The sequence below is a fragment of the Ooceraea biroi genome, chromosome 4, assembly GCF_003672135.1.
Source record: "Ooceraea biroi isolate clonal line C1 chromosome 4, Obir_v5.4, whole genome shotgun sequence".
Classification (NCBI taxonomy): domain Eukaryota; kingdom Metazoa; phylum Arthropoda; class Insecta; order Hymenoptera; family Formicidae; genus Ooceraea; species Ooceraea biroi.
Window position 1 is genome coordinate 10,908,566 of NC_039509.1, and position 19,223 is coordinate 10,927,788.

Sequence of the window (19,223 nt, forward strand, 5' to 3'; positions counted from 1 at the left end):
TTGAGTTTAGAATGTTCCTTTTGATGCAGGCTTCTGACATGATACGCGCGAGACTTGCCTGTAAGAGCAAACCTTTGGACTGGATCTGGTTTAGAATCTGTAAGAGAACGTGCGACTGTTAGCACTCTGCTGTTAAGAGTTAGCTTTAGAATCTTTTAGAATTCAAATTTTATGAAGATAAATCTTTGAAAGAAAGATTCTTAAATTCCACCCATATAGAATCAACGGTGTGGGTGGAATAGTCTCTTAACAAGGGGAGAGGCTTATATTATCATTTTAATATTATAATAAGATCTTTATCTCATCGAGCATGAATTGTAATTTCGTATGGAGATATTAAATATAATACCACCTAGACTACAAAGTATGAAAACTTTAATATTTGTTCTGGCGCAGGGCGAGGGTGGAGCTATCTACAGCGTTGATACCCTCTTATCCCTCGCCCCGAGGCAGCATACTCGCGAACGGAGTACCGACCACGAAGAGAGACGCACCGATAGAGCGGCGGAGATAGCTAGGCTAGCTGGTGGGAAAGAGAGAAAGAGAGAGAGAGAGAGAGAGAGAGAGAGAAAGAGCGAAAGAGAGGGAGAGCCTGCACTCCCTGTATATGCACGCTTATACAGAGTGTACTAAAGGTAACTTCGGCCGCAATACGGCCGATTGATTGCCGTTGGCCAGTCGCCGGGAAACGTTAAGCTTTACGATCGTTTAATCGGCCCCGTTGCGACACACTGTGGATTCTGCAAAACAAAATCCACCCTTCCTCTCCTGCCATCCTGCGTTTCAGAACCCTCGGCGCGTAATGTGCGCACATCTACGTATGTGTGCGCGTTTATGCACGCCTATACAGTGTGGATCGAAGATATCTAGAATGCTGAGGGAGAGAAGCCAAACGACGCGTTAGGATGGAAACTGCAACGGAATCTTGCATTTTCGCGAAATCTCAATTAAATAATTTAATTCGTGTTCTCCTGCTTCAAGTATACGAAATTTATATATCCGTGATTGAGTTAATTAATTATCAATTAGTGAATTTTTATGTTTCACTGAAAGCCGATTATAAAATACACAGAAAAGCGGAATTTAATCTCCGTACAATGTACGATCATAAGGAGCTGAATAATTAAGCAACCACCTGATTGCGCACGTTACGAGCATGCACACGGTTTTAATACGCGGCGGTAATGGTGCGATGGTCGTGGAAAAACCGCAATGTTAGACAAGTTTGATGCCGCCGCGCGGCGGAGTTAGTTTCCACTTTTCCTTCGTGTCCACAAATCGTGCACACGTGTCACTAAGTACCGACACACTCCGCCGAAAAACAGCGGCGATTCTCGTGTTGTGCGAGGGAATCTTGCAGAAGGGGGCGCGAAGGGGACAGATTTCTCGGTGGGCGAGCTAGAGCGAGGAGAATATAGTTTTCGATAGACAAATACCTTCACGCTAAGTGCCTCCATGAAGGGGGACTCCAAATCGCGTTCACCCTAACACCGCGGTGCGAGCCACTGCGAGGAAACGCGTGAACACGCGCGCACGAGCAAGCTAGAGAGAGAGAGAGGGATGAAGTGGAGTTCTCCCGTGTGGGGGAGAGGGAGAAAGGGCGGCGATGCGAAAGGGGGAAAATATTTTTATTAAAAAGGGCGCGAGAGGCGGGAAAGGCAAGAGGAGGGAGAGGGGATCCCATGGCGTCCGACGAGAGGCTGCATTAAACCATATTTCCGTTCTCTGCGAGCGAGCCGCCGAATAACCGAACGGTAATCGTATTATTCCGCTCAAGGAGCGTAAATCGTGTTACGAGGTATATGAAGAGCAGAATTATATCAAATACCTGGAGGTTCATGTAATCCGCTATGGTGTCGATGAGAAAGTCAAAACTTTTCGGAATTATACTGCACGAAGAAAGAGGCGCAGCACGCAACGCGTTACAAAGGAATATTAAATCTTATTAGCGATTAATGATTTCCTTTCCGCATTAAAAATAGCCTGACTTTGCCCAGTTGATGACCTTTACTATTGAAATCAGTCGCTTCCTGTCGCTGCATGCCTCATCGTAATTTTTTGTGGCAGCTCGACCAAGCTCATTGAACGAGAATCCGATGCTCTTGCTTACTCGCGCTCGTCAAAAGCGAACACGAGGTAAAGTACGTTCACCAAGGTCGCGTCAATGCATCCACCACGAAGACCGCGATGCGTGCACGCAGAAGAGCGACGTCACTGACCGTGGATGCACGCGAGACTCGCGACAATTTCGTGTGACGTCGTAGGACCGCGCTCGTTTCGGCCCTTAGCTCGAAAAAACCTGCACTGCCTTGAATCCGGTTCTCGAAACCTTGATGTGTGCCCGCGATCGCCGAACATTGTGCGGTTGAACATTCGAAAGTAAAATGCCCCAAGGTGGAGATGAGCACCGACCCCTAAGTTAGACATCCGATCTGATCTAAACGCGAGATAATTTTTCATTAAAAAGAAGATTAATCCTGACGCAGAGAAAAATACTGGCAATAAATGTTTGCATGTAGAAACACACGTAAATCTATTTCTATTATCATAATTCTGACGGAATCTTAAAGTATTTAAATCTTAAAGTATTATACATTTAAATAACTTCTACGAATCAAGCTATTCGTTCAATTACATCCCTGGTAGAAATTTCGTGCAGTTTTTCAGCAGTTATTGAACAGTCATGTTATATATTCTGTCCAGTAACTGACGAGTAAAATATATATGCGCTGAAATTGACATATGTAATAGTAGCAAATATCAAAGATTTCCTGTACTATGACTCTTATTAATCTTATTCTGATATTGTAATTTATGTCATAAAACCTTTAACTGTCTCTTCCAAATGCTTTATTTCTAAGAATAGAAATAAAGAAAATATGATACATTATTTTCTTTCTTATGGTCTAGACATACTGTGACCTTTGTTGTCAGTCCTGCCACGATATGTTCTTAAATTCCGTATCTCCTCCAACTTTTTCTTCCTTGCTCTATATTCTCCTACGCGTTCACTCATTCTTTACGTAGCGAAGTTTCAAGATTGTCCTTGAACGATAAATTCAGTATAATTTAATATAATTTAGTCTTTATGTCACATACGTGTATACTGTCCGGTATAAAACTCAGTGACACTATGTTGGTTTAGTCCTTTTCCAGTTTCTGCGTAGTTTTGATACATCTATCAAACAGTAATACTAGACAACACCTGGGCAGTTGCCTAGGCAAACTGTACATATTTTTACCAGGAGAACTGCTTCAGCTACTGAACAAAACTCTAAGTTCTTGTCCAATTCCTACATAGTATTGATACAATACTAATGAATATGCAGTAATACTACACAGTAGCTGATTGGGTGTCTAGAAAGACTGGCAGATTTCCACCAGGGATGTAGAAACACACGAAAATCTATTTCTATTATCATAATTCTGATGGAATCCTAAAGTATTATGCATTTAAATAGCTTCTACGAATCAAGCTATTCGCTTAATTACATGTGCATAAACATACACTTGCGCGGCAATCAAAGAGCGCATTGATTCGTCGGATTCGTCTGTGGGCGAGAATCATACGTAGGCAAATAATGGTATTATATGACAAAAACTATGTAACGGAACAGAAATAGAAGAAGGAAATAGCAGATAATAATGTTAAACACGTAGATAGTAATGCGCGAAGCGTGTCCGCGCGCAAGATACGCAAATACAGAAAAATTGTTCTCGGCTCTCCGCTTCAATAATTCATGCATAGTGAGCATGGAAAGAAACGGGCAAGCTTTATGTACGAAGTTTCGCCGGATTGATCAGTGTAATCGCGCGCTAGTTCCTTTACGTGGCTTCGATCGTCGAACTTTCGAACAAAAAGTTACCGCAACCTTTGCGTGCCTTCGCGCGAAATGACGCACAATGTCGGAGCTGCCTTATGCATCTCGCAGCGTTTGCCGAGTTTTCGATTCAAAGTTTAACGTTATAACGTTATATTCGTATACGAAATCGCCGTTCACAACAAGCGAGTGCACCTCTCGCCGGATGCTTTTACGTTCCGCAAAACTTTGCGCGCTTAAAAGCTGTCGCACTCGCTCTTCTCCGCGCGTAAACGAAGGATCAAAGTCTCCATGACGAAAGTTTTAATGAGTCTGAAATTTAATCAATCAGGTAAGACCACGAAGTGAAGATGAGAGAAAGAGAGAGAGTGCGAATGCACTCGCGAATGCACGCTACGTTACCGACTCCGTGAACTTTGAAGTCTACCGAGTCTTTTGACAGAAGGCGGTATAATCCACGAGTGAAACGATGAAGCCGGATATAAGCCGGCATTGAGCTCTCCATGAGCACGTCTCTCCACGGTATCCACTTTTTTTACGTCATTCCTGTCTACGATGTTTACGATACATTGCAATTATCTTATTCCACGTCTGATTTTTTGCATACTATTCTTTATCGTCTCATTCTTCAATAAGAAAAAGATAGAAGTTTAGAAACGAGATAATCGAAGTTGCTGCGACGTTCGAGAGCGTAAATCGAGGACCATCACATTATGTTTTCTAAAGACGTAGCACCTTCTCTTTAGAGAAAATTTTAGTCCAGAAGGGGACCGATCCTGTCTTACTTTGCATTTCTATCTTGTTAATTCCATTTTTCAATGAGACTATTTTTGCAAGAAAATATTCCGAAACGATTTGCATATTCATCAATGCAACGGTCGGACGCAAATTGTATATGCAAATCGCAAAAACGATTATTCCTTCACACTTCCTTTACTTCTTACGTAGAATCAGCCCGAGTTTCGTAGGAATCTCAATACATTGTCGGAGCGAGATCGATTACTCTTTCCTCCTACGTAACTCCGATCGCGGGAGTTCCTCTGCATGTAGGAAGTCCTGCGGACGTCATGGGACGGATTTCCTAGCCGTTTACCTATATGCTTGATGAGATTTCACGTCATCAGATACGCATCTCTCATTTCGCCAGCACATATATATACGTGCCCTCCTGCTGTCGCCGCCGACACGTTGTGTAGGAAGAAGAAGCGGCAACGTTACGTCAAGCATTATATTTATAGCCATTTGGTCCCGGGGTCCGCCGGATACCATTCGCCATAAAGGCGATATTCGACAACGCGGAACTTCGGCCGCGATTCAAACGGAATGGCGCGACTGCCGGACCCGATTATTAACTTCGACGAATAACTTCGACTTCGAAGTTAATAACACGATTATTAACTACGCATCTATTCGTGTGTGACCACCCACGTGAACGTCCATGCGGATTTTTCTTTTAGCAAAGCTTTGAATTAATTCTTAATGCAAAGTGTTGCGCTTGAATTTCCGGTCAACACGATGGAGATGTGCTTGATGAACGCGCGACTCTGTATGTTCGCCCTCCCTCTCTCCCCTCCTTGGACCGGCTAAAGTAAACTCGAAATCCCGCCCACACGAAAATCAAGTTCACTTCTGAACGATGAATCGACTCGTTTGAATTTGGAACTTGTAAACAACGCTCGCTTGAAAAGAATCTTGCGGCCGGGCGAGGCTTGAAATTCGTTCGAGAACGGCGATACAAATTACGCGTCTGCATGCATTGCTACATGTTATTAAGCAGCATCTGGACGCAGTAAACACTTCATGATAATTCAATTTTATTACCCGTTTTTTTTCTTTTCTATTTACTTCGATCTTGTTATGTAAATCGTACGTATTATATTTTTCATATCAGCCTCCTCGACGATGTGTTTTTAAATTGATACAATTTTCCTTTGATTTCTACTTACTATTCGCTACGATGATTAATTAATTGACTTTACGTGTGGAAGAAACCAAGTCCATCAATACGCTGTATAAATAACGATCATGATAATAATACTGCAATGGTTCAAATGGGCGTTACGCGCAAGTTATTAATGTTCGCTTCGCAGTACCGACTGAAATAGAGACGCAGTCTAATTCTAAGTCTCGTTTTCTACCACCTCGCGCAATGCCCGGCCTTCGATTTATATTCCGCCTGTTGCACCCCGCTGGGTATTATTCGTAAAGTTTGGATGCAGAATCAAGATATATGAAAAGGCAGGCCTGATTGACTGAGCAAGGTCTTCGCGGAAACGCCGATCGAATTATTTGATTGCAGAAATCGGTATCAGTAAGTCGGCACTCATGGCGCGGCGATATGTTAACAGTTACGTCACTTTCGGCGTACTCTACCGACGTCATTTCCTATGAGATTAAACAGGGGATACTTGCTCGATAACTCTTACACATATTTCCTTTTATCGACATAATTATGATATTAAAAAAGCCGACATTAGTTCATCACAATTTTCCGTTCTTCCTCTTGTGACACTGACTAACGATTACACCATGACGATTGACGCGCATAAAAATTCCTAAAATGTGTCGATCGTCTGTACACCCGTACGTCACACTTAACTACGATAATAACGTAATGCAATAGTGTGATTATTAGGTTCGAGTACTCGCGTTATCTTAAAAAAATGTAGGTACATGTTACGTCAGATGTTCGAGTGATAAGCTTAAATTTTCCGAACAGAAGGTCGGTAACGATTTGCGCTCGTGTGCTCATCTGCGCTTCAAATAAAAGAAGGAAGAACCCCGAAAAATGCGTGAAACGTACGAGTAAACCCATTCGGGTATTCTTCGTAATTTTTCACTGAAAAGAGATTTCAATAAACACACTGAGAAAAATTTTCATCGGATAAACCGATTACATAGTAACAAACGGATATATCCGATTAAAGTGCATAAAAGACAAAGGAAAATGATCGGACATATCCGATGAAGGTAATCGGAAAACAAAATTAACAATCGGAAAACTATTTAATTGGTTTATCCGATGAAAAATTTTTCTCAGTGCACGTGACGAATGACGCACGTGAGTCATACGCGTGACACTTTCTACAAACATTGATATACCAGCATTTCACGTGCGACCAATCTACGTAATTAACATAAGAGCAGCTCATACACGCTCATAATGCCGCGCAAAAACAATCATACCGCGATGCCCACGCAAATGATTCGCCGATTCGCTCGGGAGCGCGATAACGCTCGGGTAAAATTAGCGAGTCCCTTCTAAGGGATGATCTTTCGGAGAACGGAAGGTTGCGCGATTATTTAACGATCGAGCGGGATCGAGTAAATATCTGTCTTCGATGATCGATAACACCGCGGGTGCGAAATACTTTCGGTATATCACGTATATACACAGGAGCGTAGTCATCGGCACGTTCGCCGGAGTGTGCACCGCGGCGAGCCGCGGAAGATCGCTCTCCGGTTCGATAAAGGCCCGAGTGGATCGAGGTGTCCGGCCAGTCAGCTCTCGGACGTCGATCCGTGTGCGAGCCGGGTGCTTCGTAGATCCTATCGATCGCCGGCCACGCCGCCCGGCCGATCGATCTTTGATCATCGTGTCCGCCGCGATCACTTGAGGTCGTCGATCACAAGTGTAAGGAAAGATCTCACGGATGATTCGCGTGAGCAATGATAATGAGACCGGTCGAATAAAACGAATCTAGTGAGGGATTACTCGACGAGATTAATGGTGTGTGAAAGATTTGACGTGGATCATTCGATCGAGGAAAATTGGAACCACAGTGGATCACGCGATTAAGTATGCGAGTGCGCGCGAGTGGAGAGAGAAAGATCCGTTGATAATATAATAATTGATAAATATCATCGCGCGTTATACCGATCATTCGCGCAGTAATTGAGCGCAATTGATTGCCGGCTGTCGCGACAGCGATCGATCGATCGATCGATCGGAGAACGGACGGATCGGAGCGGGACCAGAGGAATTTTTCGAGAATTTGCCTGCACTTAGCACTCAAAGGCATCACTTTCGAAAGCCGGTCCCAGAGTGGAAGGAGATGTAATGGTGGATGAGTTAATAACCGAGAACCACCGCAGGACGATAAGGTCCGCTGCGTTCCTTACGATTCCGAGCGACAAAGTAGCGGGAATTCCGTAGGTCAACGACCATTCATCATCGAACGGCTCCTGGTATCTCACGCCGATTTTCAAAAGTGATGTCTCTTCGACGAAATCGGGTCGCTTTAATCCGCACACAGCTATGCAGATTAGAAATCGTCTCTCGAAGTTTCTTTGAAAATCGGTATCTCGTAACGGATACGATAAGAACACGAGAGAATACCATCTTTTTCGAGCGCGATATTCGATCGCATTATTTCACGCTGCGTCACGATATCCCCAAGCTCGGCAAAAAATGCACTCCGCGGCCGATTTTTTGTTATTTATTATTTAAATATTCTGTTTTAGTTAGGTAGTTAGTTAATGGGTCGCTTTAGTCATCAGTAGATTAGGCCTACTGGGGATACCACTTAAAAAAAACGCGTCAACAATAGTACCTCACGGGTGACGTGGAAAACTATTGGAAATATACGCGAGTCATACGTTCCTGAGCCTCGAGCGGCTCGTAGGCTGCGCGCGGGACGCTGAGGTAAGGGGAGCAGCGGCAAGCGGAGCGAGCTGAAAATCGGCCGCGGAGTGCATTTCTTGCCGAGCTTGGCGATATCCGATCGATGTCCCAAGTCTCTGATAATGTCTTCGTCTGACTCTGCAGATTAATTTTGAACCACGCGTCTCGACAGGAATTTCCGGATGACTAAATATGCATATCAAATGTAATTGATGATGCCCAGAGAATACATTTAAAAAAAACTACTGTCAGTAGAAGTGCGATAAAAAATATTAAACGAGCGTCACCCGGCAATTCATTCTTAGTATGAATTTCAATAATTCCCGTAAGCTTTGGGTTTTAGCCGGCTGACTGATTCATGGGGCTACCCGGTAAAAAACGCGAGAGCGGATTACAAGTTTTCGTCGACGTCTTCCATCGATTCTCCCATTCATTGAACAAATACTAACGCCCGTATTACGCGTAAAGACTTATCGACTCATGCGAGTGCAAGCTGGGTGTGACAAGATAAACGTGCGAGATCTAATGCGATATCGGGTGACGAAAGGCGAGCGGAAGCGTCCATATTACCCGAATCCCATGAACGTAGACTAATCGTATCACCCGTAGCTAGCTGAAGCAGAGTCGAGCTATCGGTCCCATCTTCAAAGTTCAATTGTTGCGCCATCCAAAGTTCGATTATGTTTACCAGGCATTCAGTGCGCATTCATGTAGAAACCGATGTGATATAGATTCCGAGGCTCCGAGACGCATTTCACCGGCTCCAAAATACATTTGGACGATATGACAAACTGCGATAAATCACGACTATTGTGCGGGATGCATCTCATCTGCGTCTGCATCTTCCTTTGTGTGTATTTATCGGCGCCGATTGCGCGCGCGAGTGACGTAGCACCCACCATACACTCCACCCCACTGGTAAGTATTGACTTCCAATATTTATGACACTAAATTTAAATGTCGTATTTATTTGTCCGGTCTCGCGGGCTTCATGTACGCGCGCCACTCGCGCAGCTATATTTGGATCAAGTGATACGCTATTGAGATATCTGTTTCTTGATACTGTCCAGATAACTCAGCTTGATGATCTTAGGTAGATATCGCTTTTCCGATCAGCGAAGTTGCGCGAGAAAGTAAAATTGTCTGACGATCCTAGAGGAGCGATGTGAATATCAAGCAAATCGTCTCGCAATTAATTTGTCGCGAATTGTGATTTAACATAAGTTGTTTGCTTGATTGTTGTTTACTCTACGGTCTCCGCTCATTTACGTCGCAATCTAGCATTCCTGGTATTTCTGAAATTGCTGCAAACAAGTCTCAGATATCTTTCCTCCAGTTTCAATCTCAGCCTCCAAATCTCTCGCGAAATGACTCGTCAGCGATTTATGTCGCCATTTACGTCATTGTTGTCTTCATCTCATATTCATGATGCACGATCGCGCTGCGTTTGCCGAATCTTGGAGTGTTAAAATTTCGTTTTATGTTTTATGTTAATTATGTTTGAGGAACATCCTGACGTCGCGATATATATGATCGCAACAATTATGCAAAATTTTGGTCTGCATTTTAGCAAAATGAGACTTTCATCGTACCGAAGGAAGACAGAACCCTACCGCTGGTGGGGAAATGTTGCCCCGTGAACGAAATCTTCGTAAAAGATGCAAACGGGAAATCCACGTGCTTGCCGTCGAATGATTCATCGACGGTGTTCTTTTCACCTTTCTTCAGCGAGTTCAATCGAAGCGGCGTATTGGTGCCCGGAGACGAAAAGGAGAAATTCGTCGCTGTCGTGGGGATTCCCTGCCGATACCAAAAGTATGTCGAAGGCTCACACATTTATAAGGATTACAATTTGTACAGTCAGATCTATTGAAAGCCATATTACAAATTATCTTTTCGCGGGTCGCGCGTTACATAAAATATATAAAGATGTGGTATACTATCGGGGACATCCTTATCAATAGATCGCCAGTTGGTTATATTTTATGATAACACTCTATTTTGTTCCATCGCGGAACGATTAGCTTGTCGATTCGACCGCTAGTTCATCAACTGTATTATTAACTTTAGAAAATTTAATTTAATTAAAATATCTGCGTAACGTATTCATATAATTAAGACATAATTAAGATTTATATATCGTGTAGATGTCATAAATATTATGAAAACAATTTTTACATGAATATAATTCATATCTTTTTCTATCAAGCAAAGTATTATTAATACTTGTTAATTATATGTGATACTGATAATTCCGCGCTTAACATTGTATTTTTTGATATTTACTATATGATAACAAAGAAGCGATTGTATACACTATTAAAGCTTATGAGTTGTTAGAGTCAATTATGCTTATTATCGTTTACATTGTCGTTGCGGATAATGTATCGCCAATAACTTGAGTCTTTTTCTAATAATAAAAGGAAATTGTATCGTGCCGTGATAACTGATGGACTTGAGTCTTTTTCTAATAATAAAAGGAAATTGTATCGTGCCGTGATAACTGATGGACTTGAGTCTTTTTCTAATAATAAAAGGAAATTGTATCGTGCCGCGATAACTGATGGACTTGAGTCTTTTTCTAATAATAAAAGGAAATTGTATCGTGCCGTGATAACTGGTGGAAGTGAAATCATAGAATGACACTTAATTTCAATAGATGAAGTGCTACGGAAGACAACAATAGAGACACTCTAATGAAAGACTGGTTGCAAAAAGAGCACTTTTGATTGGTCCACTATTATTCGTCTATTTCCATTGATACCCAATTTTCGACTAACATTTTGAATCCATAAGCTCAACGTTCTACATTTCTCGGGAAAGTTTTATATTTTTCGCGCAAAATTGTTGCAAAACGATGCTGATCTTTTTGCGTATAATCATGTGCACGAGTGAATTAAAAAAAGTATCATGAGTAGATCATCACACGTTATTGTACGTTAGTCATATGTTATTATAAATTAGAGTGAGATAGTGAGATAGTATATTTCTTTCTCTCTCGTAGGATTTTGAAACATATCGGACTGGTGGTGGTGGCTAGTCTCTCATTAGAGTGTCTTTAGACAATGATATAGTCGCGCTTTTGTTCACAAACTATTGATAAGGAATGCGCGTATCACACCAACGGATAAAATGTAATCAACAATATATACAATTGCATGACTAATAGGATTTACGATTCCATAAAGTTATAATATCATAGATGTGGCGATTTTTTTTACGAAGAACATCGTTTTTCTAGCGTATCATTGACATAATATTCTTGTAATATGATTTAATCGACTGATTCAATAAACTAATTGATTTCCATCAAGTATGAAAAATGTAGAAACACATTGTGGAGTTCAATATTTTGTGATAAATAATGCTTTATTCTCTTTTCCATCGTTAGGTATGATTGGAATTTCCGCGATAATTCTTGGACAAAAATTATTTTCTCGTTTGCCAGCATAACTCGTTTTCCATGCTTGATTACGTTTCTCGGAAAAATCGTGCAGTATCCTGGTGAAATATTAAAATTCACTTGTTTTTAAATATTCAACTTGCTTGCTCAATTTAGCGAAAAGTTAACTTATCGACCAACCCTGGCAGTTTAATGTTTGGTATTAATTTAATAATTTATATGTTACAGTCTCGAATTTTAGAAAAAGACTGTGTTATACTCGAAAAGGACCAGATGATTGGTCGAAACGTTGTGATTTAATTGTACATTAATAAACTACCAAGGTTGGTCGACAAATTAACTTTTCGCTGAATTATTCTGGCCATTCTGGCTGATTAAACTCCTTTCGTTATTGCTTGCTCAACATTCAACATTCAACGCGCTTTGTCGAGCTTTCAATACTTTTGGTTTGCACATTCGCGTGAATGTATTTGACAAAGAAATTTTCAGGTATATGCTATATCCGGAGGACAATAGCGATGACGAATATTATTTAATGACAAATGGTTCAATATTCGCGCCGCGTCATGTGCCGATTTTGTTGATGCCCGGCGAGGATTATTGCATGGAAGTTGTGCCCAAATTAGGACTTCGGGTTTTTGTTTGCTTTCTCGAAGGTGTGTATGAACAGAGTCAAAGAAGAAACCACTGCTATTTTTCACACAAACTATATATCCATTTTTTTACATTTAATCTCAACTTCAAGAGCTTCAGTTAAAAACGACTTTTACTTATATCGTAAATCGTTCATGCAAAAAAAGATTCACAATTTACAATCATTAAAGTTTAATCTGGCTTTAGAATCTCTTAATGAAACTTAATGATTGCAGACATCACTCTCGTATCCACGGATGCGCGGATCACCATATACGCGTGTGGACTCTTGATCTCAGTTCCATTTCTGTTACTTACCATTGCGGCGTACATGATAACGCCAAGACTGAGGGATATCCATGGTAAAGCCCTTTGCCATTATTGCGGCTGCTTGGCACTGGCCTTCCTCACTTTAGCCATTACGCAACTCGCGAGCTCGTATCTACCGCTGCAAGTCTGCATTAGCATAGGTAAGATAATTAATTATCAAGGAGAATCGTACGTAATCGCATGTACATGACATTATAACGTAAAATTATGTTTCATACTTATATGTCAAATTTTTTGAAAAATCTGAGATTAGTTTAATTCTGATGTAGAAAATATCAGCTTTTAACTGATACTATTGCTATTGCTTAATTAACTCTAAGTTTTGAGTTAAATGCATTATTATGACATCGAATATTTGAGTATAGGCTGCGCATTGACTGCTATGCTGTAATTTGCGAACGCTGTCATTTCCACGGTCTCGTGGAAGTGTACCCGTGATAGCGTAGCAATTCGCTTTAGGAATCATGACGATGCACGAATGGACGAGATGGGCTAATTAAGAGACGCCGTTGTCGTTTTCAGCGTTCGTCATTCAATTCTCATTCGTGGCCTGCTTCTTCTGGTTGAACGTGTTGTGCATCGAGATATGGTCGCTGGTACGTCACCTGACACACCATCGCGCGTACAGGAGAATCCCGTCCAAAACGCTGTTCTTCTATTACTCGATATGGGCCTGGGGTCCGTCGGCCATCCTCATTCTCGTATCGATGACGATGGAGCTCAGTCCCACGATACCCATGACCTACGTCAAGCCCACTTTCGGCGAGAACTGCTGGTTCAAGTGTGAGTCTCGATCCATTTACAGGTCTCGTTCTCGTCTTATCGCCGTTAGAGCATGCGTCACTGTGTGCACTGGTACACAAACGAAGCTTCGTAAGATTTATTTTTTAAGATTATCGGATGGTTTTTGTCGGATAAAATAAGCGTACATGATTTAATCATAATTATCGTCCACTGAAGAATAATAATTCTCATTATCTGTAATAAAAAAAGACTCATCGCAATTCAAGTTTCCCATTCAGGCATGCTGAATTCCGGGAATCCGAGAGAAAGCTAACATTAATTATTGTCACTTCTTCCGCAGCCGATGCAGAAGCGATGCCGTACTTCTACGTGCCAGTCGGCCTTCTCCTACTGGGTAACACAATTCTCTTCATAATCACGGCCGTCAAAATCAGCCGCTACCAGCAGGAGCTCACGCTGAGACGCCTGGCGAGGAACCAGCATTCTGATCGCGAGGATCAAAGGCTGTTCCGCAGACTTAAGCAGACCTTCATTGTCTGCCTGGTGCTCTTCTTCCTGATGGGTCTCAATTGGATAATGGAATTGATCTCCTGGTGGGCCGGCGGCAATCCTCTGGACTGGTCGGCTTTCGATCTGGTGAACGCTCTTCAAGGCGTCCTCATCTTCGGCCTGTTCGTTCTGCGAAGGCCGATCAGGGACTTCGTCTGGCATCGGATACAGAAGCTACGGGGCATCCACACCACCGAACCGGATCTCGGTAGCATGGACTTAGCGCTACTGCCTGTGATAAACGGCAACTCTTTGCCGAGACAGACCGTCGTTCAATGATAATTCAGGAAGAAGGAAAGGTCGTTCTGTTTGGAAAAGTGAAAATGCGGTTCATTCGGTACGCATGTACGCGTACCGCTAGAGTAATATCAGCCGTGAACTTGAAACGATCGATAAACTGATAATGGAAGCCCGGTGGAAGGGACCCAAATGTACAGTATCGCGATGAGATGGAAGTTATTTTAAGTCCGAGCCACGAATGCGGAATGGGACAATCTTCTTGACGATGACGTTGACGAGGAGAGAAGACGTGAAACGCCGCTATGTGTGTCACCGGTGTGATTCCATTGCGAGATTTTGCTCGAAACCCACCTAAGTTAATTAATTTCACGGAATTAGTCCGCGAGATGCAACGCACGAAGTCTACTGGGAGGAGATTATTTGTATTAAACTGATTTGCACGTTTTGTTAAGTAACAACTCTAGTCTTCTTCAACGGACGGTATCTACAATTAGAGATACCATTACAATGCATGTGTCGATAAGCAGCGTGTTTTCCTCTGAACGGAACCATCCGCGCGCTGTGCACAAAGAGACAGAGAGAGAGAGATCCACCGTTCGATATGCAATACAAATTTACGCGTATTGCTCGTAGTTAAATCGCAACGCGGTGGATAAAAATAAAATTTTAAGAATGCATAAACAAGTGCTACGCAATACCTATGTTATTTGTCTTTTTCTCATGAGATAACGCCACACGCACGCGACAATCGTGCACTGATTGTAATAATGCCACCGTGGGAAAGCGGATAATGAAGAAAACAACCTGAATCAAGGATCTCCCGAGTGATAAACGCGGGATTGGTATAATAATAAGTCTGGATAAGACTTGGCCATGAACATATGTGTTAATTAAGAGATCGAGAGACATGCTATGATATAACATAATAATGATGTATCAAAATACATCGCGATATATACGATACTTATAGTTTTATAACTCTCGCTGTTGATACGAGGTGTGATCAAAAATCGAGACTGATTATGTAAAAAAACTTTATTGTTTATTAATATAAATTTAAATTTAAATAAATGTATATTTAAATTTAAATTCTTTTCTTGGGCACCTATACATTTATGCCAGCGATTCTTCCATTCGAAACACTTTCTAAACGCATTTTTCGGAATGATCTTTAGACGACTCGTCGCATTTTCTTTTAACGACTCTATTCGTTCGAGGGCCGAGGTATCGACTAATGATTGAAGGTTGGTCTTTGTACTATAAAAAGCAGAAATTCCAGACTTACGCGCAGAAACGAATTTCTATTTTTTATTAATATTTTCCTATTTTTCCTATTTTTTGTTAACCGAAATTAGCAGAGTTATACAACCAATCTCGATCTTTTTGATGACACCTCGTGATAACTTCACGCCGATTCAATTACGTTCTCATATTTAGCGCACGGCAGCTTGAACTCTCGCATTCCACCGAATCGAACAAAATTATGAGAATGTGTCCAAAATAAATGTTTAAACAAATTTACACATTCCATTAAATACGATAAAATGTAGAACTACTAATTTCGCCGTCAGTCGTCAATAACATCGTAACATAATAATCGAATTCAGTGGAATGCAGATTTCACGCAACATTATTGCTTTCGCACTGTGTTCTTGTATCATATAATGCAGCTTGTATATTATTTATTGTCGTATGATAGGCATTAATAATTTATTTGATAAATCACGCATATAATAGAACAACAAGGCAATCAAGAATCAAGAAAGACGAATAAAAAATATTAACGTCCTTTATTTGCGTCCCCTTTTAAATCCTACAATATACAATATTTGTTCGTTCAATTTGTTCCGATGTCGCTATAAAAATAAAACGTTTGTACGGTACGGGCGGTGCCATACCGTCGCCTACAACCCAAAACTTTCCGCTAAAAATTATCATACTAAATAGTCCTGAATACAACAACATGAGCGCACTCGTACATGCCCATTAACCCATTAACGCTCCAAGTGAAAAAAAAATTAAGTAGCTATATCATGTATACCTTTAAAACAAAGGGGCGTTAATGGATCGAGCAAGATCTCGCGTGTGAAAAAATGTGGCGGTGCATTTACTGCAAGCTCTAAAAGCGTACGATTAATACGCCGTGACGCACTCCAAGCGGCACTCACACACACGAGAGTGCGAAAACCAGGTACCAAAAGTAATGCTTAAACGTACGACGCCTGCATCGCGTTTCTCACGATGCTTTAGCTTTACAAATTTACTACGCGTGTAAAGAGAGTAATTTTAACTACACTTTGATTAAAGGCCATTAAAGGTCTAGTTCACTCAAGTTTCCTATTCACGACTTCAAGCGTGTCAATTCCCTTTCTTAAATTGTTATCACAATTTGCAGGAAAAAATTGCGGTCACTCGTGAAACAATACAGCCAAATAAAAATGTACGTCCGCGATTAAAAAATTGCAACTGTTTGATATTTAGTTTCTCGATAAAGCGATTGGTGTTCATGTAGTTCCACGTTTCGAAGCGAACAGATTCCCTGGCGCAAGTTTACATAGATGGAACGTGTCGTTCGATCGACCTGCGAGGGCCCGAGAATCCCCGACTGACACCCAGGATCTCGGTGAAGTCTCCCCGTTGAGCCACGTAGACCAGGCAATACATTTCCGACGGACGAAGCGCTGTGTCATTGAAAAATATCTGGTCCGTGCTGGTCGCGTGCGGTTCACCAGGAACTGACGTTGATTTACCTGACGCATCATCATTACGAGACATTCGAGTAAAACGACGATGACGTTAGAGGATGAAGCTGAAAATATAATGCAAGATAGAAAACTCACCACGACCGACGTATTCGTAAACGATATAATCGTCCAGACTGGAAAAATCGTTGGCGAAGAGGCCGATCCAGTCGCCGTTGTTCGGCGCGAAATCCCGCGGCAGCTTGTAGGATACGAAACTTTCCTTCACTGTGCACTCTTGGAACTCCACGATGTAGTCCTTCACACTAGGTCTGACCTGAAAGCGCCGTCGTCGTTCACATCCGCATAGAAAATAGAGTGCACTGTACGCAGCGAACGTGTTTATCCTTACCGTAATGTCAAACTCCCCGGTTACAGGTTTGTGGTCGGAAACGCTGTAACTGGGATGGCTCTTGTAGGAACGCTGCTTCGCGCTGAGCTCTACGTCGTCGTAGATGTCTACCGCGTTTACTTTGTACAAGATCCTATCGGTCCAAGACGGCCTGCGTCTGCGCGATAAGGAAACGATTACGAAACGTATTTACGGATCGAGCTCTGAAAATTTGGTAACTTACTTCAAGTCGAATTCCTGGGACTCGAACTCGTACTTGTAAGTCGGCGGGAACGTGATGCCGTTTTCGTTCAGCTCGGCGAACGCTTGACCCTCCGTCATCACCGCCTTCAATTGATCCCTCTCGAGGAGCTCGCTCAGCTTCTTCTCCTTCACCAGAGACTCTATATCGCTGGCGGTTAAGTCTTCTCCGTTCAGCCGGAAGTTTAGATCGCCGATCCAAAATATGTAGCTGAGCAAAGGCAATCAGATTACTGTCACAGCTGATTCTGCTCGGACGATATAGCACTTATCACACTGTGAGGATGTCCATACTCGTGATATAAGATTTTCGATGTGTCCGAAACGGTGAAAGTGTGATCAGTCACGATAGTATTGTAATCCGAGATTCTGTCGGCCAGCAGGTGGTCGTGGGGGGTTAAATGTGTGTTTACTACGCATATGCTGACTCCGTAGGCATTCATTCTCACGCTCACCGCACCCTTGTTTCCCTAAAACGACGCGACACCGTTAGCAAAACGGAAATCCCCGTTGTTACATCGTCCTCTTACCCACATGCCACCAAAACCTGTCTTAGTGTACTGAACCTCTATCAGTCTCAAGCTCGTTAGATGCTTCCTCAAACAGAACGCATTTAAGACGAGGCCCTGTAGCCGCTGCGAGCGTATTTTTACGTAATCGTACCTCTTCAGCACATCTCTGCAAATGTCAATGGCTAAGTTATGTTTCTTGAATACATTTGCATACTATGAGTAAATAATACTACATATTCATGTGTGACATGTGGCACAAGTCATGTTCAACCGACCTACCTGAAGGCTTTAGTCCATGGATCCTCAAATAATATATAGTCCAACACTAGGTTCTGAGGTTGCGACTTGACTTCCTGTAATCTGAAGCAAACTTCATCGCAACTGAATCGAGCACGCGGGGAGAGAATATATATATAGCGGACGTACCCAACAAAGTACAAATCTGGCCATGGGTTCGGCTCGCCACAAAGCGAGATGCCCAGAAGCTGGTGGAGATCCTGCTGGGGATCTGGGAACTTGGTGGCCACGTTGTACGTGACAAAGTAAATTCTTCGCGTGGAAAGAAAAAAATATTACACGGCGATTAAGGACGCAAATCACGTTTGTTCTCGAAAGACATCATAACCTGCACGCGCAGTTAGAAAAAAAAAAGAGAAAAGAAGCTGACCTACTTCTGACAATTGGATTTACCTGAGCCGCTCCGCTGGACTCGCCATTTCCGTCTGGACGGACTCTCCCACGGGGTCAGCTCACGTTACGTAAAGCGAGGGTGAAGAGGGTTACGTCGCGGTGACTCTGCACAGTGATAGATGACAGCTCATCGTTCGTCAAGAGGTTAGAAAAGACGTGACGGTCCCGACGCGTCGTGATGTATCCGTATCCGCGTGCGCCCGCTTACTTTCACTACGTCGGGCTACGTCGCCGCGATGGAACTACTGTTCGGGCGACTGAGCTCGTCGCTTTTGTCGTCACGGACAACATCTGGATCCCGCAATCGACACGACGCTCGAAACTCGCTACGGAGCCATGTTGAC

General features: G+C 42.4%; 2 protein-coding genes across 5 annotated transcripts in view; one reads left to right on the top strand and one right to left on the bottom strand.

Annotated features, from left to right (window-relative positions):
* LOC105275593 (G-protein coupled receptor Mth2) overlaps positions 1–16,133 on the top strand; it is a 34,344-nt gene extending 18,211 nt beyond the window's left edge. Inside the window, exons 1-7 of one of the 4 annotated variants that reach the window (XM_011332543.3) lie at positions 7,343–7,620; positions 9,137–9,363; positions 10,016–10,260; positions 12,338–12,504; positions 12,718–12,951; positions 13,334–13,594; positions 13,896–16,133. In XM_011332543.3, the coding sequence (XP_011330845.1) occupies positions 9,229–9,363; positions 10,016–10,260; positions 12,338–12,504; positions 12,718–12,951; positions 13,334–13,594; positions 13,896–14,383 (1,530 nt within the window). In that variant the 5' untranslated portion in view covers positions 7,343–7,620; positions 9,137–9,228 and the 3' untranslated portion in view covers positions 14,384–16,133. Of the gene's footprint in view, positions 1–7,342; positions 7,621–9,136; positions 9,364–10,015; positions 10,261–12,337; positions 12,505–12,717; positions 12,952–13,333; positions 13,595–13,895 lie in introns of those variants that run through there. The other 3 variants (XM_011332552.2, XM_011332566.3, XM_011332583.3) reach the window with 3 other exon arrangements.
* Positions 16,118–19,187, bottom strand: LOC105275584 (inositol polyphosphate 5-phosphatase K). Its single transcript, XM_011332514.3, has 9 exons — positions 18,880–19,187; positions 18,616–18,738; positions 18,469–18,549; positions 18,208–18,355; positions 17,972–18,147; positions 17,661–17,888; positions 17,438–17,594; positions 17,185–17,362; positions 16,118–17,094 (listed from the first exon to the last, which is right to left on the bottom strand). Exons 1-9 carry the CDS (start codon positions 18,903–18,905, stop codon positions 16,895–16,897), a joined length of 1,317 nt encoding a protein of 438 aa, XP_011330816.1. The 5' UTR covers positions 18,906–19,187; the 3' UTR covers positions 16,118–16,894.
* Positions 19,188–19,223: the final 36 nt, after the last annotated feature.